At 39.6% G+C, this 25,580-nt stretch overlaps 1 protein-coding gene across 2 annotated transcripts; it reads left to right on the forward strand.

The window, feature by feature from the left end:
* The first annotated feature begins 1,879 nt into the window (after positions 1–1,879).
* si:ch211-212g7.6 (sphingosine-1-phosphate phosphatase 1) lies at positions 1,880–24,316 on the forward strand. Of its 2 annotated transcripts, XM_021612180.2 has the most exons (3): positions 1,881–2,996; positions 10,483–10,572; positions 20,398–24,316. In XM_021612180.2, the coding sequence occupies exons 1-3, from the start codon at positions 2,181–2,183 to the stop codon at positions 20,947–20,949; spliced, it is 1,458 nt and encodes a 485-aa protein (XP_021467855.1). In that variant the 5' UTR covers positions 1,881–2,180; the 3' UTR covers positions 20,950–24,316. The 2 variants fall into 2 exon arrangements, with proteins under 2 accessions (XP_036841093.1, XP_021467855.1); XM_036985198.1 differs by lacking the exon at positions 10,483–10,572 and having other exon boundaries at positions 1,880–2,996.
* Positions 24,317–25,580: the final 1,264 nt, after the last annotated feature.

Genomic DNA, 25,580 nt, shown 5'->3' on the forward strand with positions numbered 1-25,580 from the left:
ATGTGACTAACAGAAATGGAATGTGTCCATGAACAAAGGGGGGGTCAAAATCAAAAGTAACAGTCAGTATCTGGTGTGGCCACCAGCTGCATTAAGTACTGCTCCTCCTCATGGACTGCACCAGATTTACCAGTTCTTGCTGTGAGATGTTACCCCACTCTTCCACCAAGGCACCTACAAGTTCCCGGACATTTCTGGGGGGAATGGCCCTTAACACTCAACCTCCGATCTAACAAATCCCAGACGTGCCCAATGGGATTGAGATCCGGGCTCTTCGCTGGCCATAGCAGAACACTGACATTCCTGTCTTGCAGGAAATCACGCACAGAATGAGCAGTATGGCTGGTGACATTGTCATGCTGGAGAGTCATGTCAGGATGAGCCTGCAGGAAGGGTACCACATGAGGGAGGAGGATGTATTCCCTGTAACGCACAGTTGAGATTGCCTGCAATCACAACAAGCTCAGTCCGATGATGCTGTGACACACCGCCCCAGACCATGACGGATCCTCCACCTCCAAATCGATCCTTGTCCTCCAGCTGGTCCACATGAACGGTTGATTCAACTCCCTGATTCTCTCAGCTCCCTTCTTAGCAGCCGACTTGATGTCGGACCACTTCTTTTTTATAGCGTCACTGCCCCTTGCCATACCCCCGACGGCAGAGACCGACTCGGCCACTCTCGCCCATCCTCTCTTTTTCGTCTCGCAGTGACCCCGCAGTTATCGAGTTTCCCCAACAGCAACCGTTTCCTGGCTGCTATTTCCTCCATCACTTCAAGCTCTTGTTTACTTAAGTTTTTTTTTTTATTGTGCTTTCCTTGGTTATCCATTTTTGGTTTTGATATAGCTAACGTAAGTCTGGTGGCTATAATGTGTGAAAAATAGTTTTTTTTTTGTGTATAGAGTTTGCAGCCAACTAAAAAGGTATTCTCGAGACAAAGCAAAAAAATGATTGTAATAAAATGGAAATATCAACACTTTAATATAGAGGGCCAAATCCTGTCACATAGGCTTATTTATTGGTTTCAAGCACGTTACTAATGTCAATGCCACATAAGAAGATATTTACAAAGTTCCGACATTTTGCACTTGAGAAATAGCAACTTTGCTTAACTTTCTATATAATTCCACGATAACTAAACCCTTGTTTTATACGCTAATGAAAGCGATTAAATGTTTAAATCAAACTTCATCTGAAAGTTTCAGAGTTTACTATTTGAAACTCAACATGTTTTAGAACTAATTTCAATACGAAATATGCTAACATGATTGCTATTGCTAACTAAATCGTTGCATAGCGACTAATTTTAAGACGCCATTTAAGCAGTTTGTAAGAAGATATTTGAGAAGTTCGTAAACTAAGATTGATTTTCTTATGTGAAATTACTCAACACCTTTAAGATTTCATGATTTTCTTATGAACTTCTCAAATATGGTTGTAGTTAAGCAAAGTAGCTATTCCTCACGTGCAATTCCTCAACATCTTATGAACTTGTTTTTTTAATTTAATGTTTTGAGTAAGAAGTGTTTTGTGAATCTCTAGACCCAGCTCTCCAAACGTTGTCAATACGTTCAGTACTCACCAAAATATGGAGTTTCGTAGAGCATCTATCATCATTACTGCACTTATGTACTTCCAAAAAAAGGTCTAAGTAAACATGTAATCGATGATCTTTCGGGATACTGTACTGCTGCTGGATCAGCCGACCTGCGTGGTAGTAATTCGTTATTTTATTCGAGGTGCAGAAGGTGGATTTGGTGAACTGAATGTATTTAAATTATGTAACAACATTCCAATCTTGTTTAGCATTGTCTAGTCGTCCATGCTTCCACTATTTGTATACCTTTGCGTCACTTTCAATTAGGGACTTTTATTTTGAAGTCAACCCGCAAATTCCACCATTGTTGCTAATCGTTATGGTGGTGAGCTTCTCAAACGCGCCGGCCACAGGCATAACTGGTCCGGATTATTTTGCGACAAGTAGCTACCTACATCAGACTCCCCTCCTCCGATCTAACTACAAATTTTGTATTCCAACGACTTTTCAACTAAACTGGAGTTTATCGTATTTCCTCTATTTTGTCTGTGAAAGCTACCTACAGTAGCGAACGAGACTCCATTTTGCATTTGATTTGGAGGGCGGCTAGCTATCTAAACTAGTTTGTGTCAGACGTACTATGGCGAAAGATCTAAAAACGATGTTCGTACGGTGTTGTGGGTATTTGCAAGATCCGCACCATGTAGCATCATTTCAAAAGCTCTGTGGTGTCCAAGGCTCATTCCCAGTCAAACTGAGCAGGAAAGAATGGGAAAATGATTTTTTTGTTAACGGTGCCTGCGTGAAACGCCACCAGGACCAAAGTGGAAACGGCGAGGGACATGTTGGCGGACAGCAAATCGAAGGTCCTCTGCAAAGAAAAAGCGTAACTGCCGGAGAACAACATAAAGACTGTTCAAACAAGCTGCAACATGGAACAGCTCTGGTGTCTGGGTTAGGGGAGACACCCGAACAACAGACGGTTTCTCATGAGGGAAACAGTCAAAGTAGCGGCTGTAGATTGACTGGGAAGTCGTCCAAAGCTGTTGAGAGTGACCGCGAGAATGGGGACTCTAGTGGAAGGGTCAAACCACTTCGCAGGAACTCACTGACTGGGGATGTAGGCCAGGAGTTTATTATTCAGAATAAGTTCCTATTCTACCTTTTCACATTCGGGTCCGAGCTTGGTAACGAGATGTTCTTCATTGTTTTCTTCCCCTTCCTAATTTGGAATGTAGATGCTTTTGTCAGCCGGCGAATCCTTGTGGTCTGGATTTGGAATCTTTTCCTCGGCCAATCTACCAAAGACATTGTCCGCTGGACGCGACCAGCATCTCCGCCTGTGGTTAAAGTGGAGGTGTTTTACAACTCAGAGTACAGTATGCCATCAACGCATGCCATGTCCGGGACCGCCATCCCTTTCTCTCTCTTCCTACTCACGTATGGACGCTGGCAGGTAGGCTATGCATCAAACCTAGCCTATGATCACAATTTTGAAACTAAGATTTGTTTACAAACAATTTAGTATTTTGGGATTCCGATGTGGTATTGACAGTTGAACTAAACTCATGAAACATTTATCCACCACATTCTAAAGGCACTGTAAATATATTCAAAATTGTATCCCAACGCCCACACATTCGGACTGAGCATTTAAGTGGCTCAGGGAAATAAATTATGACCAAATATATTTGAGTTGTATAGAAAAATACACAGTGATTTTTAAAAATAGATAAAGTGATGATTTAAAAAAATGACTGCATGAGGGCTTTAGAATTTCATAAAGTTTTGTAATGGAGTGGCAACGGGATACAGCGTTTATGTATCCCAATTTGCCCAGGCAAAAAAAAAAAAAGGATATTTCTGCGCATGTGCATGATTTAAATAAATTGTTACGGGGTGCTCGGCGGCGACGACGCCCCCTTCCTTCATCGCCTTTGTCTGGACGTTTGGGTCTTTGCGTGTCAAACAAAGGCACGTCAAATAACGCAGTTCTATTATACAATGGTGTGTGTAATAAATTTGCACGTGCAATCCAAGCGCCACCACTACTGTCAGTAGCACTGTCAAAGCAGTACAAAAAAGTCTGCAAACACCGGTCACCAACGATGTGTTTACTGTACCGCGTTGGTAATAAAGCATGATTTATTCGACAGCACCAATATAACCAGCCTGAAAACAATGACCAGTAGAAACTGCAGTCATTTTCATTATTCTTAACAAGGATTCCGGCTAAATCATTGCTAGTGGAATTTGCGGTTTGTCTTCAAAATAAAAGTACATCGTTGAAAGCGATGCAGAAAGTTACAATTGGTGGAATTGTGTCATATTTAGACTAGGTAATGTTGAACAAGGTTTGAATGTGAAGCAATGAAATGGGGTATCAGTCTACTCTGTGACAGCCAACAGAACACAACTGTGAAAAGTTTACGCAAATATCAGTGTTGTAGCTCTTATGTGAAATCACCTTCCCAGTCAGCCTATTGTGTGTATTGACATTCATATTGCACTGTAAAGCTTTACCCCATTTCATTGATCTCCAATCCTTAGGTATCAGTCTACTCAATACCCAATATATCTTTTCCCAACGTCCTCCTCAGTTATCAGACTCCAAAACATCCACACAGTATTGTTTTTCCTCGGGAATAGTGTTCAATACACATAGGTTGACAAGAACTGTGGCTCAATTCAGTTTCAGAGTCCCGCAATAAGAGCTACGATGCTAATGTTCTCTGGGTGTTGCTGACTAGACTGATCCCCCATGCCATTGATCCACAATCCATAGGTAAGGCTGTACAATGAAATAAATATGCCCACAATGCAATTCTAAAGTATAATACATCCAGTGTGATTTAAACAGATTTGTCAAATTTACAAATTATTGTCTTGTTGTTTTTCTATAACATTCCAACCTCGTTTAGCATGAGTTATTCAGTTATGGCATAATTATACTATTTGTATTCATTTGCATCGCTGTCAAAGACATACTTTTATTTTGAAGGCCAACCTCAAAGTCCACTATTGCGGCTAATCCTTATTGTGGCTAGCTTCACATAGATGTGTCCGACCACCATTAATCAAATAAGAACTGTCTTATAAATTAGGGTTATTTTAGACGATGACACCTTGCTATATAAGCTAGTTAACTATAGCAACTGAAACAGATGAAGTCGTTTTGGGGGAAGAACTTTCCATGCGCTAGCTAGCTCTTTTTTTTATTTTATGACCAGCACTGTAGGTGCACGAGACAACTTTACCAGCATCATAGCATACGTATCGATGAGTCGTTACTTATGAAATACGAGTGATGGTGTAATCACTGTGAAATAACTACACAAAAAAATAATGAACGCTTTAAATTATTATTTGACATGTATATTTTTTGACATGCAAAGACCCAAACAGCTTTCCATAGTTCGCTGGTGTAGCCTTCAACATTTATGGAATGCCGTAGTTTCAGATTCTTGCAATAAGAGCTACGATGCTAAACTTCTCTGGCTGTCCTTGAGTAGACTGATACCCCCATGTCGTCATCCACAATCCATAGGTAAGGCTGTACAGTGAAATAAGTGTGCCCCCAATGCAATTCTAAAGTCTAATACATCAAGTGTGATTTCACATTTTTGTCAAATTGTCTTTTGTTGAATTTATATAACTTTCCAACCTCGTTTAGCATGATTTATTAAATGATGGCATAATTCCACTATTTGTAGTCCTTTGCTTCACTGTCAGCAAGACATTTTTCACTAGTGTGGTTAATCCTTATTGTGGCTAGCTTTACATAGGTGGGTCCGACCACCGTTAATCAAATAAGAACTGTCTTATAAATTAGTTTTTTTTTTAGATAGTTAGCAAGCAAACTATAGGTACTGAAACAGATTATGCTGTTTAGCTATGTTTTTGGGAAAGAATATTGTTTGCTTCCATGTTTGCTAGCTTTTTTTAAACGTCTGACTTCAACTGTATATTTTTGGGAATGTTCGCTCAAATCGCTGCTGAATTAATTTTATTTCAGCTGTTCAGAAACATGTTCAGCTACATTAGAAAAATGAATATGTGCCTAAAATAACACATGCCCATAATGTGATCTGTATGCTTAGATTTAAGAAAGAGGTTTCCAGAGGGGCGAAACTCCATAGCCATTGCCTATTCATTTTTTAAAAACTGAATGTCTAGAATGAGCTTTATGATACATTTACATAACACTATCAAATTCTATGGCAGCCATGTTAGCTCCTCATTAACATTACATGGGGAATATTTAAACAATGCTTTAACTGAATGTTTAGAATTGGAACAATATTCTAAAAGTTGGCTTAACTCTCTAAATATATGGCTCTGGGTACACTTACCCGTAGGATATTAAAAATCAGCTTTTCTGTGTCGGAATGGTTTGGGGGTATACCGGTCATTAAAGGGGAACTGCACCTGCTTATTTGGCCTCGTTTTTTAGCTTGCTCCTCAAATGCTGGATGCCATGACAGAAGCCAACTCGGAGTTGGCCTGGGGGTGTGATTTGATATGTGTGTTTCTTGGGTGAGTCCACCAAGACACCCATCTGTCTGATCCTTGCTCACAAGAGTGTAAACCAGCTGTGTAACGTGAGCCCCAGTTAGAGGTGGGGGAGGAGAGGGACACAACAGCCAGAATGACAGAGGGATTCATGTGATGTGGTTTTATAACAATTCACAGCACATTTAACATTTGCGGGACATGTTTTTTCGGCAATCCCAAAGTTGTCTGTCTGACCGCCCGCAGCATGAACCATTCCAACCGCGCCTCAGACTTCTCTGTCGGGTCCTGCGGTGATGCGGGGCTCGATTGCGAACACAAGGTTAGGTAGAGGGTACCTAGCTAGCAAACATTAGCTAGCCCAAGTGTGGCTTACAGCTAGCTAGCTAGACAAGAAGATCCATGGTCTCTCCCGGTGAAATTGATTTTGAAAATTATTGTCTCAATACTCTCACCACTTGAGTGTTGTACATAAATAAAGATCACTGTAAACAGTAGTGTCGTTGCAAGGGATTTATTATAGTTAGCTAACTATATGGAAAACAGTGTTCGTCTTCTCATTCTGCAGCAAAAATCTGTCTGACTGCCGACAGTTGTCACTGCAGCGCAAGTGAAAACTACTTAAAAATCCAGGCACCATTTTTTTTTTTTCCCGGACTGCATGATAGTTCAGATTGTGGTCTCAACATTACAATATCATGCATGGAGCTCAGAGATGTGTGAAATTGTGCAATTTAATCACAACTTTGAACCTTTTTCAAATGTTTTTATTTAACTGGGCGAGTCAGTTAACCTCTAGCGACGAGCAATCCCGTATCCGGGATCTTAAGTATAGCCTCAAGCTCATTAGCATAACGCAACGTTAACTATTCATGAAAATCGCAAATGAAATAAATATATTGGCTCTCAAGCTTAGCCTTTTGTTAACAACACTGTCATCTCAGATTTTCAAAATATGCTTTTCAACCATAGCAAAACAAGCATTTGTGTAAGAGTATTGATATCTAGCATAGCATTAAGCCTAGCATTCAGCAGGCAACATATCACAAAAATAAGAAAAGCATTCAAATAAAATCATTTACCTTTGAAGAACTTCGGATGTTTTCAATGAGGAGACTCTCAGTTAGATGGCAAATGTTCAGTTTTTCCAAAAATATTATTTGTGTAGGAGAAATCGCTCTGTTTTGTTCATCACGTTGGGCTGAGAAAACCCCCCGAAAATTCAGTCATTAAAACGCGAACTTTTTTCCAAATTAACTCCGTAATATCGACAGAAACATGGCAAACGTTGTTTAGAATCAATCCTCAAGGTGTTTTTCACATATCTATTTGATGATAAGTCACTCGTGGCAGTTTAGTTTCTCCTCTCTTCAAAATGGAAACATGCACGCACCTGGAGATTACGCAATAGTTTTGACGGAGGACACCAGGCTGGTAAATGTAGTCTCTTATGGTCAATTTTCCAATGATAGGCCTACAAATACGTCACAATGCTTGCAAACACCTTGGGGAAACGACAAAGTGTAGGTTCATTCCTTGCGCATTCACAGCCATATAAGGAGACATTGGAACACAGCCCCTCCAAAATATCTTGTTTAAAACGGGAACGTTTTTCATCCAAAAATGAAATACTGCCCCTAGAGTTTCAAGAGGTTAAGAACAAATTCTTATTTGCAATTTATGGAATTTTCCAAGAATTCCAAACGAGCATGTTGACAGTTGATCATGCCCCTCTTAGTGTTATATCAATGATCCAAAATCTATTCTGACCAAAGTATTATTGCAGATCATTTCATGATGTACTTAGATGTTGTATAAAGGTAAACAAAATAGGGAAACCTGTCACCTTTTTAAACATTGCTTAGGCCCAACTCAACATCCTTGCCTCCTTTCATTCAGGTTGGTTGCTCAAATTAGCTAATTTTCCAGTGAAAACAGAGTGAAACATTTGTGGCTGCTTACTATTGCACAATAGTCTGCTTTTTAATGCTGTATGCTCACTGCTTGTACATTAGCCCCGACAGCCCCCATATCCTAGCAAGCAATCTTACTGGTTCAGTCATATCAGGAGAGATGTGTTGTGATGCCCTCTTAATGGGAAAAGTAAGAGTGGCTAATCTCAGAACCAATACGACTGAACATGTGTGATAAGAGAGAGAACAGGCTGTTTCATTATCCCTTGTGTAACTGAGCCACAGACTCAGTTCAGCAGGTTTAAAGAGTGTGTTGATCCAGCGAAGAGAAGTTAGCATCTCCCTGCAGTTTTGGGTGAACTGTAGCCTAGTAGCCTAGTCCATGTGATTGGATGTCCAGGCTTCTGTCACAGCCTATCCCCACCATGACATTTCACTCATGACATTGTCATTGGCAATCATCAGAATAAGGCCTTCTACTCCTCTCCATTTTTATGGTTCGATATTATCTGTTTAGTTGACCAATGAGCACAGAAATGAATGCAATTTGCTAAGCCTATTTGGTCGAAATATAGCAAGACATTTGCTTCGAATTCCGATTTACAGTAGGACTGTTTCAGTATCATCTAGGCCCGGAATGGCCAACTCCAGTCCTTGGGGGCTTGATTGGTGTCACTTTCCCCCAGCCCCAGCTTACACTGCAATAATCAACTAATCATAATCTTCAGTTTAGAATGGAATTAGTTTAATCAGCTATGTTTGCTAGGGATTGGGAAAAGGTGTGACACCACTCCGGCCAGTAAAAAGCATATTATAGCCCGCTTGGAGTTTGCTAAAAGGCTCTGACCATGAGAAACAAGATTCTCTGGTCTGATGAAACCAAGATTAAAGTCTTTGGCCTGAATGCCAAGCGCCACGTCTGGAGGAAATCTGGCACCATCACTATGGTGGTGGCAGCATCATGCTGTGGGGATGATTTTCAGCAGCAGAGACTGGGAGATTAGTCAGGATCGAGACAAAGATGAACGGCGCAAAGTACAGAGATCTTTGACCAAAACCTGCTCCAGAGCACTCAGACTGGGGCTAAGGTTCACCTTCCGACAGGACAACAACCCTAAGCACACAGCCAAGACAACGTAGGAGTAGCTTCGGGACAAGTCTCGAACAGTTCTGGAGAGACCTGAAAATAGCTGTGCAGTGACGCTCCCCATCCAACCTGACAGAGCTTGAGAGGATCTGCAATGAAGAATGGGAGAAACTACCCAAATACAGGTGTGCCAAGCTTGTAGCGTCATAACCAAGAATTGAGGCAGTAAATTACTGAGTAAAAAGAAAAGGGTCTGAATCCTTTATTTTTTTTGCAAACATTTCTAAAAACGATTTCATCAATTTAAGAATAAGGCATTAACGTAACAAAATGTGGAAAAAGTCAAGGGATCTGAATACTTTCTGAATGCACTGTATTGAAGGAGGGTAATTCGTTCCTCCCCAAAGCCCCCAAAAGGTGTGACAACCATCCCCTATTATGGATCGCCCCCATGCCAGTACATTTAGATCTGTCCCTAACCAGACTCAATAAATATCTTAACGTTACAAACATCTTAACATCCTTCTGCCAAATAATCTTTCTATAGATTACAGTGGGGCTCTGCCTATAAATCTATACCAAATCACTCAAATATTAATGACTCATTTCAGAATCAGTTTTTCTTGAAGGGGAACGGAGACAAAAGCAAAGACCTCTTGGGAAAATCTGCCTTGTCTATGGCATTAAAATTCACGGTTCATTGTTAATCTGTCCATCAAACATCTGGGTAGGCCTATTCTGATACTTGAAGAGTCTCATTACTGTACCTTTTTGACAATGGGGCTATTCAATCCTGACCCTCGAAGGCATTGTACAACTTGTTTTCTTTTCTTCCTTGTGGTTAGTCTCAGGTTAATAAATGACTTTCTGTGATTGGCCTGATAGTTCTCCCACCTGGTTTCACCATAGACATTAAAACCAGTAGATAGTCATAGGAATACGTGGATGACATCAGCACTATGTAAAACTCCCAGTGGAGCATGAAGCCGGGAATTATTTGAATTTGAAGCTCACCATACTGCTGAATGGCACCAAAAAATCGCTAAGGATCATGGTGAAAATGGCCATAACTAGCAAAGGATCATGGACGATATAGTCGTTTTCATCCTGCCTGAAAGCCTCGTAGCTTGCCAGCCCGTGATTGGTCTATGTCAGCACGTGTGACGACAGGTCGCAGGTCTGAATCAGTCTGATTTAATGAATAGCCTAGCCAAATTAACAACCAATAGGCCTATTGCTGTGGCCCTCCAGGACTGTAATTGAATAGCTTTTTACACACTTGAGATAGAACACACTGTACCTGTGACTGATTGGTATTCAGCTTGTTAAGCACAGCTAATAATATGTATAGGCTGAAGTTTTTAAATCATTAATGTGAACAATAGTAACCCCCTCCCCTTTTTTTCCTCGTTTGTTGCTCTTGCTCACAGTACCCTTTCCTGTTTGGCTTGAGTCTGGCCATCTGCTGGAGTTTCCTCGTCTGTGTAAGCAGAGTCTACATGGGCATGCACTCTGTCCTGGTAAGTCAATAGTATTTTAGACCAAACAAGAACCTTTTCTTGAAATATGAGGGGGTAAAACATGCATTCTAAGAAATGTTTATACATTTGTTGTTGAAGACATTCAAGGTTTAACCTGCAATCCAAACCGAATCCATGCTCCGTTTCACGATAGTTCCACCTCGTGGTTTCCGTCTTGCCATGCCTTCATTGAAACACCTTATTCTAAAATAGGATCTCCATGATAAAATCAATCTACTTTCACCCCTGCTTGTTCAATACAGATGTTCTGTACACACCAGGGTGATTTGAAAATGGTGTGATGTTTTTCATATTGTGTTGTACTGCTTTGGGTGCATGAATCACTTAATAAAATAACTATTTATTATAACCACCACACATAATCAGACAGAAATGTAGACTATCCTCTGTCCATTTGCTCCAGTGCATATTCAAGCCAGGCTCAAAACATACACTGCCGCTTCAGAAAAAAAAGCCCTGTACCTGACTTTTCCAATAGTTGGACATTTACAGGAGTTAACATCGTCTTTTGAATGTCGTGATTATTATTTTTATATTTTTTATAGCCTATGCCTTTTTTAAATTCATGCCCCCTTTTGACTTTTCCTAAATTACTCTATTTAACACACTGACGTTGTTAGAATGTCTATCACTAACATAATTTGTGTTAGGAGAACATGTCACTGGCCCATCTACACTATATCAAAGTTAATTTCACACATATAACAATAGATGTAGCCTTAAAACCAGATTAAATTGTGTCTGATGGTTGACAATATTATCAATTGTCAAATTGTGACTGATGAACAGCGCAGCGTGTGGAATTGAAACGGGAAAAACTAAAAGCAAGTCCTTCTACAGTCGCATCATTTTGTTGTACGATTTTTAGTCTTTTATAAAACATACACAAACAACGTCCTACAAACATCAACTACATCCTACAAACATCAACTACATCACACCTGCACAGACCCCCTATCACACACCCCCATCGCCAGAACACACATCACTTTCTGCCACATGGCCTGAAACGGCACCATTTTGTTTCTTTCCATAGCCCACGCACATTCAATATATTAAATAATAAATCATTTGATTTTTCCATTGTTAATGATAGCCGATTTTGATTGGTTTTCCAAGTTTTTAGTATCTGTTTTTTCAAGATGAGTGATGTAGAGAATTGTCCTACCCATCGGGTTTCTCACTACACCCTCATATACCATGTCTTGAAATAGGCAGACTTTCCAGACCTTAAAGCATTCCCAGAAGGCATGGATTTTTCACTCATTATTACTTAAAGGAAAAATATACCCAAAATCACTCATTACATTAGTGTTAAATAACACTGTTAGAACAATATTTTTTGTGAACAAATGTTTAATTTTGTCATTATAATAAGGTTGGTAGCAACGTGAAAATCGTTGTGGAAATCTGTTGCAACTCGAGTCGACTACAAAAGCCACAATGCAATGCTCTCTCTATGGGGTAGCTGTAACTACACACAATAATACTAAAGTCAATATCAGCATGTGGAGTTTAAGGTGATTTTTACAGCTATCAATTTACGAGTCTACAATCTCACAATGTTCAACCTGCAGATTGATGTGCCTCAGAGTGGAGCCCCCCCCCCCCAATTTTTTTTATTTAATTTTAAATAACATTATAGGATTTTAGTTTTTGGTCCAAAAATCACCAGGAATTGAGCTATAAATTACTTTCATTTAGGAAATCTGTTCAAATATTCTCAAAAATAAAAAAAGAGACGTGATCATCTGCCAATGTAATCAAGGTATGATTTGTATTTGAAAATGACAATCTCTTGTGGTCATCTTGCAGAGTACAAATTATTATAATTATGTTCCGGCCTCCCGACCATCCGGACTGACAAGAATCAGCCTGTGGCGGGATCTAGTTGCCTACCCCTGCTCTACAGCTTGATAATATGCTCAATCAAAGTTTAAGTTGAATTTCCTAGGCTTGTCTTAATCTTATGGCTTAGATCCCGCTAACAGGATTGATATGACAGCCAGTGAAAGTGCAGGGCGCCAAATTACACCATTTTAAAGACAAACTTGTTGTTAATCCCACCACTGTATCCGATTTCAAAAAAGCTTTACGACGAAAGCACACGATTTAGGTCTGCACCTAGTCACAGAAAACACAGCCATTTTTCCAGCCAAAGAGAGGAGTCACAAAAAGCAGAAATAAAGAAAATGAATCACTAACCTTTGATTTTCATCAGATGACACTCATAGGACTTCATTACACAATACATGTATGTTTTGTTCGATAAAGTTCATATTTATATCCAAAAAAGATCAGTTTACATTGGCGCATTGGTTCAGTAATGTTTTGCTTCTAAAAATCAGCCGATTTTGCAGAGCCACATGAATTTACAGAAATACTCATCATAAATGTTGATGAAAATACAAGTGTTATGCATGGAACTTTAGATACACTTCTCCTTAATGCAACCCCTGTCAGATTTCGAAAAAGCACAACATGCAATAATCTGAGTACGGCGCTAAGACACAAAAACAAGCCATACAGATATCCACCATGTTGTGCAGTCAACAGAAGTCAGAAATACCATTTAAAAATATTCACATACCTTTGATTTTCATCAGAATGCACTCCCAGGAATCCCAGTTCCACAAATGTTTGATTTTGTTCAATAAAGTCCATCATTTATGTCCAAATACCTCCTTTTTGTTTGCGCGTTTAGTACACAATCCAAACTCACAAGACGCGGGCAAGTCCAGGCGAAAGTTCAGATGAAAAGTCATGTTCGTAGAAACATGTCAGACAAAGTATAGAATCAGCCTTTAGGATGTTTTTATCATAAATCTTCAATGTTTCAACCGGAGAATTCCTTTGTCTGTAGAAATGCAATAGAACGCAGCTAACTCTCACGCGAACGCCCCATGATCAGCTCATGGCACTCTGCCAGACCCCAGACTCAATCAGCTCTCATTTCCCCCTCCTTCACAGTAGAAGCCTCAAACAAGGTTCTAAAGACTGTTGACATCTAGTGGAAGCCTTAGGAAGTGCAATATGACCCCATAGACACTGTATAGGCGATGACATGGAAAACTACAAACCTCAGATTTCCCACTTCCTGGTTGGATTTTTTTCTCAGGTTTTTGCCTGCCAAAATGAGTTCTGTTATACTCAGACATCATTCAAACAGTTTTAGAATCTTCAGCGTGTTTTCTATCCAAATCTACTAATACTATGCATATATTAGCAACTGGGCCTGAGTAGCAGGCAGTTTACTCTGGGCACCTTATTCATCCATTCATCCTTATTCATCCAAGCTACTCAATACTGCCCCCAGCCAAGTTAAATTATGTAGATTCATCTTGGCCTCTGTTTCACCAGCCCTTTCCCCAACATTTAGTTTCTCACTACAACAAATGTTGTATAATGGAAATGCACAAATCATTTTGTTGCAGTCTTTCTCATGTCATTCAAACAAGTCTGGTGCTTCATGCTCTAAACGACTCAATTTTCTAGTTCTGCTGTCTGTAAAGAAATGGGCGGGCTGTCGGTTGAGCCTAATGTTTCGATTGGACAGAGCTCAGCTTCATCTCAGTTCACTCGCTTTTTATTGCACGACAAGTTCCACTCGCATGTTTTGCTCAGATCATTTAGATTGGTGCTGCCAACTGGGTATATGATTAATCAGTTGGCGAGGATGTTTGCCAGCAAGCTAATGATGTGTATAATATCTAACAAGCGGCATGAGCGTAGGAAAACAGGATAAAACGTTGATGCTGTTTTCTGACTGAGTTGACAGCAAACTCACATGCCTGCTGCTAGTTTTGAGAACTCACACACACCTCTTCTGCTCCTGCAGCTTGTCGTGGTTTATAAAGCTGCAGAGAGATTTTAAGTAGGCCTAGGTTATTGACTACAACCATTTTAAAACATGTTATAACACTTCCATTTTTCATCATTAGGGGTCCTAGCACCCAAGGTTAAAATAAGCGATGGGCATTTTGAGTCTTTTCAGTGAGGTGGATCATTCGGCACTTTGTCAGTAGGATATCCGATTTTTCCAAGTCAGCCCATCTTGTGACATTTTGACTTCTGAGGTAAAAATGAAAGTCCTTGTGCACACCTATCACTGAAATTGTTCAGTGGAGTTCACGCTTAACCCATTCAAGTGTGTGTGTGTGTGTGTGTGTGCACGTCTTTCCAAAGGTAATAAGGTCAAAGTTCAGTTGAGGGCCAACCTCACCATGTTGGATGTCTTATCCGGGACATTTTTTTATTTTCCTTTTTTCCACCCTGACACTGTTTCATATTCAACATCATGACATGGCTCTTGCACAATGTTTACTCTTATCTGTAAAGAACCTTGAACTTTTTCTGAACATCTCTATACCTTGATAAGATGCTCAATAAAAAGTTTAAGTTGAATTACTGAGGCTAGGCCTAACCTAAATCATGTAGTAGTGCCTCTTTCACAATCCTTTGCCCCAACATTTAGTTTTCAATCACAAATATTTTGTATAATGGAAATGCACCAATTATTTTGTTGCATGAAGTTAATTATTGTAAAGTGATTATGTGTTTGCCGCGTACTCGGAAAAAACAATTATCATAACGGATATGGAGAATTTTCCGGATGCAATTATAATACACGTGTATTTTTATTATTATTATTCGTGATCGAAAATGGATGTTCAGCTGCCAGCACACATCTTTCTCTTGTTGTCAAACAAGTCTGAGGTGGTGCCTGCTCTAAATGCTCAATTGGCTAGTTCTTCTGTCTATAAAGAAATGGGCGGGCTGTAGGTGGATTCTACTGCTACAATTGGATAGAGCGCAGCTGTATCTCTGTTAACTCGCACTTCATTGCATGAACATTTCTCATGTTCTGCTCAGATCATTTAGATTGGTGCTGCCAACTGGTTATATGGTCAATCGGTTGACGAGGACATTTTCCAACAAGCTAATAATGTGTATATTTAATTGATAATGCCAGAGAAGCTGTAGTTTGGAGGATATATTGGCATGGGTGTTCATCTTGGGATGGCAAACCTTGCCAATATATCCTCCAAACCATGGCTTCTGGGGCGTTATCACTTTCATACACCGGGGTACCAACCTATTGAAATAATGATTGACTTATTTCCATTTAACATTATTTTGATTTAATTTATTCATACTATTTCATCCTTCCATGAGGATATAGTCCCCAGGTTGCTACCCAAGCCATCTGGTCGTTCATTTCATTTTATTGTTTCCAGTTAAGGTTCACTGGTCGTTAGTTCTATTGGGCAGGTTGCTATGGCAAACAAAAATTGTTGCTATAGATCCCCCCCCAGCTAGCCAACTACACAGCTAACACTATCACTCCAGACTGTAGCAGGAAAGATGCTGAACTAGCTGCATTTAGTTTTTCTATTGACAGGTCTTTGTATACAGTGCCTTCAAAGTATTCACAACCCTTTACTTGTTTCACATTTTGTTGTTATAGCCTGAATAAAACATTCATTAAATGTAGATTTTGTATCACTGATCTATTCTTCATGCCTTGGCTGTGCGAGTAAATAAAATATTAGTCCCATCTGTGTGAGCTGCACAATTTACATGGTCACCTCACTCAAAACACCCTATTTTTTTAGGAGGCTAAACCCATGATTTGGGCAAACCGTAAAATACACTATCCTCATGATTCCTTTAACGAAAGTGTCTGCGTGCCCCTGTAGGCTACCTGTTATGCTGGGGTCTGCTACTGTGTTGAGCCACTCTCCTTTCCCGGGGGAAATAAACGCTCTGGGAAAATAGTGTTTTGATTGTGTAACATAGCTATCCCGTTGTTATAGTTGAATAAAGAAGGTTATCAGCTTTCTGTAGGTATAATTTGTATTTCTCAGCTCTCAATTTTGAGCTCAATAGCAACCATTTTACAACCAAGATATTTGATATGGCTTTGAGATACGGAGCATGCGACATGCACTTTGGCCATTGCGATTGCATAGGCCTCATTGGGCGCTAAGCTACAACTACAATGTTTTCTGGGACATAAATGTACTGTTGGATTAGCATGGCTACTGGCAGTGAGTATTATATTTAGAGTTAGCAATCTAGCTAATGTGTTTTGAATTTCCACTTACTCAGTTGGTGAACTAGCCACAAATATAGTAAATTAGCCTGAAATTATTTGGTGCACATACACATGCAGGCAAGCACATCAGAAAATTCTGGAACCCTATTTTAACAGTAAAATATAACAACAATAGCCTAATTGTCAACCCAAAATGCATGACAATCACTGGATTAGGGTGCACATTAAAATATTTTGAATCACAACATAAGGATGATGAATCAACTTATTTCTTGAATCACATCTCAGTAGTCTACTTAAGCAATAAGGCCAGGGGGGGTGTGGTGTATGCCCCATATACCACGGCTAAGGGCTTTTCTCCTCCATGACACAACGCGGAGTGCCTGGATACAGCCCTTACCCGTGGTATATTGGCCATATACCATGATGGGTTCTGACTTCTAAACTTGTCAAAGGAAATATCCTTGTTCATGATATGGAGGGAGAGAGGGGAATGCAGAACATGGTATTGTTAGACATCAGGTGTCCTGTGGAAAGGATAAGTGCCACCGTCTGGTTTCTACACCAGAAGGTAATGGTTATCTGTAGGATGAATGTATATGGTGGGGTCAATTAAGGTTGGATATCAGCCAAGGGCTTGGAGTGTTATTGAGTAAGGGGAAAGCAATCACATGGTTGTGGTCACTGATAAGGGTGGAGAGCTGTGGATTAGTAAGGAATGGGGGCTGAGGTCAGGTCACATTAAGGGAGAGGGAACAGTTGTTATTACCCACATTACTTATTTTCCTGCCTAGCAATAAGGATGTAATGTTTAGAGAAAAGGAGGAGACTTCACCTAAAGTGGGGTATAAATACTTGTGCTGGTGGGAACATGTTTTTGTCTGTTCAACTGTCTGACACATTTGGTGAATAAACATGGTTTGAGCTTTTCATAGTTGTCTGTTAGGTTCTAAATAACAGAGTAAAAACTAACCACAAACCCCCAGGTGCCTTATTGCTATTATAAACTGTTTACCAACGTAGTTAGAGCAGTACATATACAAGTTTTTGTCATATCAAGGCTGTCAGCCAATCAGCATTCAGGGCTCGGATAATTTTTTATAAAGCACTGTGAATGGATTTATAAGATACTAAAAATATATATATATATATATATATTGCGTGACTATAAGAAAAATCATGTGCAGTTCCACCAGGGGAAAATGTTTGCCTGGAGCCCTGACTTAATAGCTTTTTCCTTGAGTCATAAAAGTGCATTGAAATGAGTAAGGTTTGTGGCTACTTGGAGACACCAGTTAGACCTCTCACTCAAACCCATGTCATTGTTTTGTGCCCCAAATGTTCCATGTATACCGTAAAACTTAAATTAATAGCCTGGGCATTTATTTGTTTAAATCATTGAACACAACAGGTGCTTTTTAGAGACAGGCTACTATTTGAGGCAGGTATCTATTTCCTTAATGCACAAAGCTTTTACTAATTTGCATAGTTAATTGTTTAATTCCAGCATTCACTTCCAGTATTTTCATACATTTCTTTATTTTGTCTAAGTTGCCAAAAAAAATAATACTTTTCCTTGACAGAATAATTATTTTGTGAATTCGTACTGTTTTTGTACTTGCCAGTTAGCTAGCAGTTGTTGTTGCTGTTAGCAGCCAATGCCTAGACGTTTCTTACTGGGGATTGAAAATGGATGAATGCCATAATTTTTTTTAGTCATTTACTGAATGTAACAAATCAAACATTAACCTCATAAACAATTAATGGTAACTCATGGTAATCTGGTAAACAATAAATTTTGACCCAGCGTTTATTTGCTGAAATGTGTGTCATTGCCGAGCTATTAAAAGGGACAGGTGGCTATTTGAGACTCAGCATTTAGTTGAATTTTTAAGGTATATTTATTATGTTACAGAATGTATCGAGAGTATTTTCAGATTTTGTTATCAACAAATTCTGGGGGAAAAGTCAATGTAGAATGCACAGAAAGTCAAGTGTAATGTTTGGATTCAGTCTTGTCAGATGGACTGTTGTGTTGATTATGCGTATGCTTTTCATATTTCTTCTGTAAGAAACATGCCAATTTTGCCCTATCCATATAGGCCAATTCCCAGAAGTATATAGGGTTAATTGTTACATAGTTCAAATATGTTGTAGACAAAATAATGAAAAGGGATGTATGCTAGCCACAATAAACATAAAATATTTGTAGGCTACTTCAACACGTACATTGAATGTTTGCTTTTTGCTTGACTTGACAAACTCGTGACTCGATCTTACAAAGCAAGACATGGACCTGACTCGAGTCTCGACCCGTTCTACATGGGACTCGACTTGACACTCGGGCCTTATGATTTTGAGACTTGCTTCTGACTCGAATAACAGTGACTTGGTCCCACCTCTGCCTGGCGGTATGAAAAACAAATGCATAGAAATAATTTTATAAAACCTTTAAATTTGCCTTTATTGCCATTTATGTCACGCCATTATGTCCACGTTACACTGAATCTGAGGAATGGGAGAACACCAGCCATGACCACCTAATCTCCTCTCCATTCTTCATTTTCACCCAATAACTCTCTTTTGTAAAACAGCGAGGGGGATGATCGTTCTGTGGGAAGTTGATGTATCTGAACAGGCCATCTCCTCACTATATATCACAGCGCTGGTCATCACCGATACTCTGTATTGGCCAGGGGGATTGTCTATTATATTTACTAAATATTCAAGTGACCGCTCTAACAATGGAAATATATCAAAAGGACCATTCTAACCAATGAGACCTCAGATACACGTGTGAACAATAGGCCATAGAGATAGAGGACACCTCTTTGTATCTTTGCCATTATAGCATCTGTGACAGCATGGGCAGTGCCATTGAGCCTCTCCAAGTAGTCAATTTTTTTTCTTCATTGGCTGATTGCGCCCAAAATCACCATCCAGTTGACTACTTTCAAATGGTGGCAGTGTCCATGCTAAAACGGGTTATATCCATGATGGGTCTATATCTCCGATATAAAGTTGTTTTTGGGTAAGTTTCTGAAATGCCACATTTTTCAGAGTGTGTGTCAGTCAATCACTCCAAAGTTGACTGAAGAGGAGGATGTGGATTACTTAAGAGAGCTGAGTTCAGGTTTTGGGATCATTGCAAGTTTGCAAACTTGATTTTCTGGTTAAAATCCCTTCATTGTATTTCAGATGACTTAATGTCTTTATTGAGGGAAAGATGAGGGACAATTGAATGGCTAATGAAGTTATTTAAATATATTGCCTCTGTCTTTTGTCTTGTAATCTCTCACCAAATAGAAAGTAGAGTAAAATGGTGTTTGAACTATTTTGTTGTCATGTCATTTGAACATTAATTATTTTTTTTAAATCACAGATTAATAGTAGTAGTTGAAATAATTATAGATCCTGTGTGTTAAGAGTATAAGGGTGCTTCCAAGGTTGTTGGGTTTCTATCCGTCAAAAATCACAATCTATCCATCAACCATGGGCCCCCTCCTTGTTTTTTTTAATTACCAATTTATCCCTTTTACCAAAGAGCACCTTCTAATTACATAGACCTACTATTGTGTACTCTAGCAGCACTTCCCTTCTTTTTATCCACAAGTTATCCATCAACCAATTGAAGATGTAGTTCCGTTTTTCCAAATAGTTTCTCCCCACCACATTGCTGCGTTGACATGTGTTTAATGTATTTTGGTTTCAAAGCACCCTAATATCCTTTGCAATCTCTTTTACAGGAGGTCATCACTGGCTTTCTATACAGCCTGCTGATCCTGGCCGTCTTCCAATCAACGTTGGACCAGATTGACAGTTTCTACCTGACGAGCCACCATGCACCACTAGTCATTGTCATCCTGCACGTAGGCTTAGGCTTCCTGGCGTTCACCCTGGACTCATGGAGCACCTCACGGGGTGACACAGCGCAGGCTCTGGGCACTGGGGCCGGGGCTGCCCTGGCCTCCCACCTCAACCACCAGCTGGGCCTGCTGGCCGACCCACCACTTTCCTCCCTGCCCCTGGCACTGCCCCCCCTGAGTGCTGCCCTATTGGCCCGCTCCCTGCTGCGCCTACTGCTTGGGGTGGTCGTCCTGCTTGCCACCCGGGCTGCAATGAAAGCAGCCACCATTCCGCTGGCCTGCCGGGTGTTTGGGCTGCCTGCTGGTGATGTACGGCAGGCACGGCAGCACATGGAAGTTGAGCTATCTTACCGCTACATCGTTTATGGCACTGTGAGCTTCAGCTGCGTCTGTCTGGTTCCCCTCCTCTTCAGCTACCTGAACCTCTCCTGAACAGACTCGATAATCTGCTAATCAGCCTCCACCCCTTGTGCTTAAACAGTACATATGTACAGCAGAGACATGGCCACATGCCTATTATATTATGGTGACCGGGAGACTAAAAAATATATGTTAACTCTAAACATCTCCAGCAACTTTTTTGGGGGGGGGTTGTCTTTTTCATCTGTCACCAGTTGTCATGTTGTCAGTCTGTGCCGTTAAAAGTAAGCCCAGCTAGCACATAACGTTCTGAGAACCATATGTTTCTTAGAGCTTGGTGAGAGTGTGGTTGTCTCATGGTTATTTTGCATACAACCTTCCCACAAGTTTCTGGGAATGGCGCATGATAGTTGCTTGGATTTGAAACATTCTCAGCACATTTAAGGAACTTGATGTGCTGAGATATTTCATTACTATAACAAAGTTTCCCAAAAGTTCAAACATGGTTACATTTTAAACGTTCTCCAACTGGTTTGACATTGGGTAAGTTCTCAAATAGTTCAGAGAACGTTAACGTTCTTCTGTAGGAATTTCAGTACTTCAGCATTACGTTTCCTCATGGTTCTGTTTAAAGCAATGTTCTCAAACTGTTCTAGAATGTTATTTTAAAAAATACATTCCGTTCTCAGTGTCAACAGCATATTTTTTAAGTGTGTTCAGGTGTTGGCCACACCTGATCTTAATGAGTGCTTGTTTCCTTTGAAATGGGTTCTGTTTGAATAGGTTAAAATGCGTTGTAAGAGTAAAAAAAACACATTGCACTCCATCCTGGTGGCGTAGTGGACTAATTCATTGGATAGAAAACACAGATCATAGGTTTGAATCTCATTGACGCCATGTCGCAAAAAATAAATGTGTTTGCATGATTTAATGCCTACGCAAATTAATGTCCATGTGTTCTTCCTGTGCTCAGAGTTCAAAACAGTTAAACTAAGCTAGCAGTGTTATTAAAAGTCTTATTGAAACATGTTCTTAGAATGTTATTTAATTAAGTTCAAATCAGAATGTTAATAAAACCTCCTGGAAAACTTTCAGGGAACCGTAGTAAAATGTTCTCAGAACCTCCCTTCTACCTAAAAATGTATGTTCTCGGAACAGGCAAAAATGTTCACTTCTGTTCTCAGAATGTTTAAGAAATGTTGTGTTTTACCGGTCAGGAAATGTATGCTTCATTCCCAGAACCAATAGGAAACCAAAAATGTGTGTTCCCACAACTTCCAAAGAACCAAACGTGCTAGCTGGGAGGTGTTTGTTTTATATTAGCCAAAATCCATCTCCTCTTGATTACGCTCTGCTCCCAACAGAAGACCCTTTAATAGAAACACAGATACTGGCCCCAGTTTTTTTCAAAACATTTAAGCCAGATCATAACGATCCTGTGTTCAATTCTGCTCCCCGTTCAGATGTCGTCCCTCATTTTTGTATGTAGTTTTATGAAGAAACTGAAGCAAATCTAACATATCACATGTGCTACAATTAAGATCATGTTATATGAGCCCATGAGATTTGGGTCAACCTTTTTTTTAATTTGTGTATCTTTCTAAAATTAAGGGGAACAAAGTTGATTGTGGAAACAGGATTGAGACTAAATCTCCCCTCTGTACCGTACAGGCCCTTATCTTGCTCACTACATCAATATTATTTACCCTTGAAACAAATAAACAGGAGGTACCTCTTGAAACAATAAACTGGACTTAATTCCAACCCCTACAAGTACAGTTTGATGTCATTTCAGTTATCATTTTCCCTTGAATTTATAGTTTTGTTCATAGGAACATACCACAAAAATGGCACCTTACCTTTTGAGAGAGACCATGCCCCTCCTGGATGTTTTTTTTCCCTCAGAAATATGTGAGATTTGCAACTTGCAAGTGGAAGGATATTATACTCACTGTGATCTCAAGGCATGATTATTGGGGCATTAATCTGATGTAATTACAATGGCTGTGTTTACACACAAGGCCTAATCAGATGTTTTTATTTCATATTCAATCCTTTTTGTCTGACTGTCCACATTCAGTTTTACACATTTACATTGCACATACACATTGACCCTGCCTTTTGAAATAGCACACAGACATTGGTTATTTAGTGTCACTGTTCCTTTCTATCGTTTTGTTGATTTTTTTTTTTCTATGTTATGTCTTTAGCTAAACCTCTTTGGTCTTATTTATAATGTAGACTACTGTAACAGTTTTGCGATATCTCTGACGGGCTGACATGCTTGCAACCAAGATCAGTGTTTGTTTCTATCTTGACACTGAGAATGACAACAAAAAAATCAGTTGAGAGCAAAACAATCCGGTGACATGCAGAGCGTTGGAAATGTATAGGATTTTAGTACCACTGCAGAGCATTGAACATGTATAGGATTTTAGTACCACATACAAATGTGGTACTAAATTGAAACTCAAAACATCAGGGACCTCGTTTATAAAACATTCTTATGCACGTATTTGATTGTACATTTAGCTTACAATGAAATCCTCAACAGATTATTTAAAAACCTTAATGTGCGTACCTCTAAGTTAGCAGCAGACCATGCTTGCAACTGTATTCCAAGCAAGACGTCATTTTGCTCCTTTGGACAAATGGAGGCACATGCCATAGGTTAACTGTAAGGACGTTGATCTAAGGATTTGTGGTCTACGAATAAATATTATGGTTATATTAAGAAAATTATTAGGAAAATCAAATAAATTGTTGTCCACTTCATGAAACAATTTGGTGAGTTGGTGAAAGCACTGTATGGCAAAATGTTGTTTATTTTTATCGTAATAGTATTGCAAGATAATTCTCGTCTGTTATTACGTGACGAGCTTAAATCTGTAGGGCCAAATGCAACCAATATTGGCCACCATATTACTACAAGGTGATCTCTCGTTAAACCATCAATTCACACTAAGATCACCTGCACAGGGATCTCAAATGCTTTCAACATTTCCTGATCCCTTAAAGTCGAGCTACGCGCTCGGTCGGTGTGATGTTAGTCTGCTTTCGCCCCAAAATGGTTTCATTTTTTTCTCGACAGGGTATTATTTGTGGTATACACCTGGTCATTGAGCAGACCAAGTGCAGATTTACCTATTTGACAATCATTCCGTACAACTGAAATAAACTATTTCCTCGTTTTCCATGCAAAATCTACTGTTGCAAGTTACCCTACACATTTTATGAATGGAAAACTCATGTGTACGTACTTTAACATCTCCAATTCATGTAATTCTTTAACAACAACTTGTCTTAACACTGTATAGGCATTTCTTATCAAGAGGATTAATTAAAATATCCCAGAACTGTCCACCTCTAAAATGTGTAATTAAATCAAGACAATCACAATTGAGTTAATATAATCTGTTTTCATTAAATTGTTGTCGAATAAAGTTGTCAGATGACTTTTTAAATTCTAATTATGTTAATGTTTAAAATGAAATATTCTTACAATGAATACCAGCTTTGCAATTTTCAATGTTCCTAATGGGTACATTTTTCATTGGGGTTGGGAGTAGAGAACCTAGACGACACTGTCTGGTATCAAACTGACTTGACACGATAACAACGGGAGATAAACTAATATACAGTTGAAGTCGGAAGTTTACATACATTTAGGTTGGTGTCATTAACTCGTTTTTCAACCACTCCACAAATGTCTTAACAAACTACAGTTTTGGCAAGTCGGTTAGGACATCTACTTTGTGCATGGCACAAGTAATTTTTCAGCAATTGTTTACAGACAAATTATTTCATTTAAAAATCACTATCACAATCTCAGTGGGTCAGAAGTTTACATACACTAAGTTGACTGTTCCTTTAAACAGCTTGGAAATGTCCAGAAAATGATTTCATGGCTTTAGAAGCTTCTGATGGGCTAATTGACATTATTTGAGTTAATTGGAGGTGTACCTGTGGATGTATTTCAAGGCCTACTGTCAAACTCAGTACCTCTTTGCTTGGCATCATGGGAAAATCAAAAGAAATCAGCCAAGACCTCAGAAAAACAATTGTAGGCCTCCACAAGTCTGGTTCATCCTTGGGAGCAATTTTCAAATGCCTGAAGGTACCACATTCATCTGTACAAACAATAGTACGACGCAGCCGTCATACCGCTCAGGAAGGAGACGCGTTCTGTCTGCTAGAGATTAACGTACTTTGCTGCGAAAAGTGCAAATCAATCCCAGAACAACAGCAAAGGACCTTGTGAAGATGCTTAAGGAAACAGGTGCAAAAATGTCTATATCCACAGAAACCGGATCCTATATCGACATAACTTGAAAGGCCGCTCAGCAAGGAAGAAGCCACTCCTCCAAAACCGCCATATAAAAGCCAGACTACGGTTTGCAACAGCACATGGAGACAAAGAAGTACTTTTTGGACAAATGTCCTCTGGTCTGATGAAACAAAAATGGAACTGTTGGCCATAATGACCATCGTTATGTTTGGAGGAAAAAGTGGGATGCTTGCAAGCCAAAGAACACCATCCCAACCGTGAAGCACGGGGGTGGCAGCATCATGTTGTGGGGGTGCTTTGCTGCAAGAGGGACTGGTGCACTTCACAAAATAGATGGCATCATGAAAAAGGAAAATTAATTGGATATATTGAAGCAACATCTCAAGCTTGGTCGCAAATGGGTCTTCCAAATGGA

Source organism: Oncorhynchus mykiss, chromosome 8 (genome assembly GCF_013265735.2).
Source record: "Oncorhynchus mykiss isolate Arlee chromosome 8, USDA_OmykA_1.1, whole genome shotgun sequence".
Classification (NCBI taxonomy): domain Eukaryota; kingdom Metazoa; phylum Chordata; class Actinopteri; order Salmoniformes; family Salmonidae; genus Oncorhynchus; species Oncorhynchus mykiss.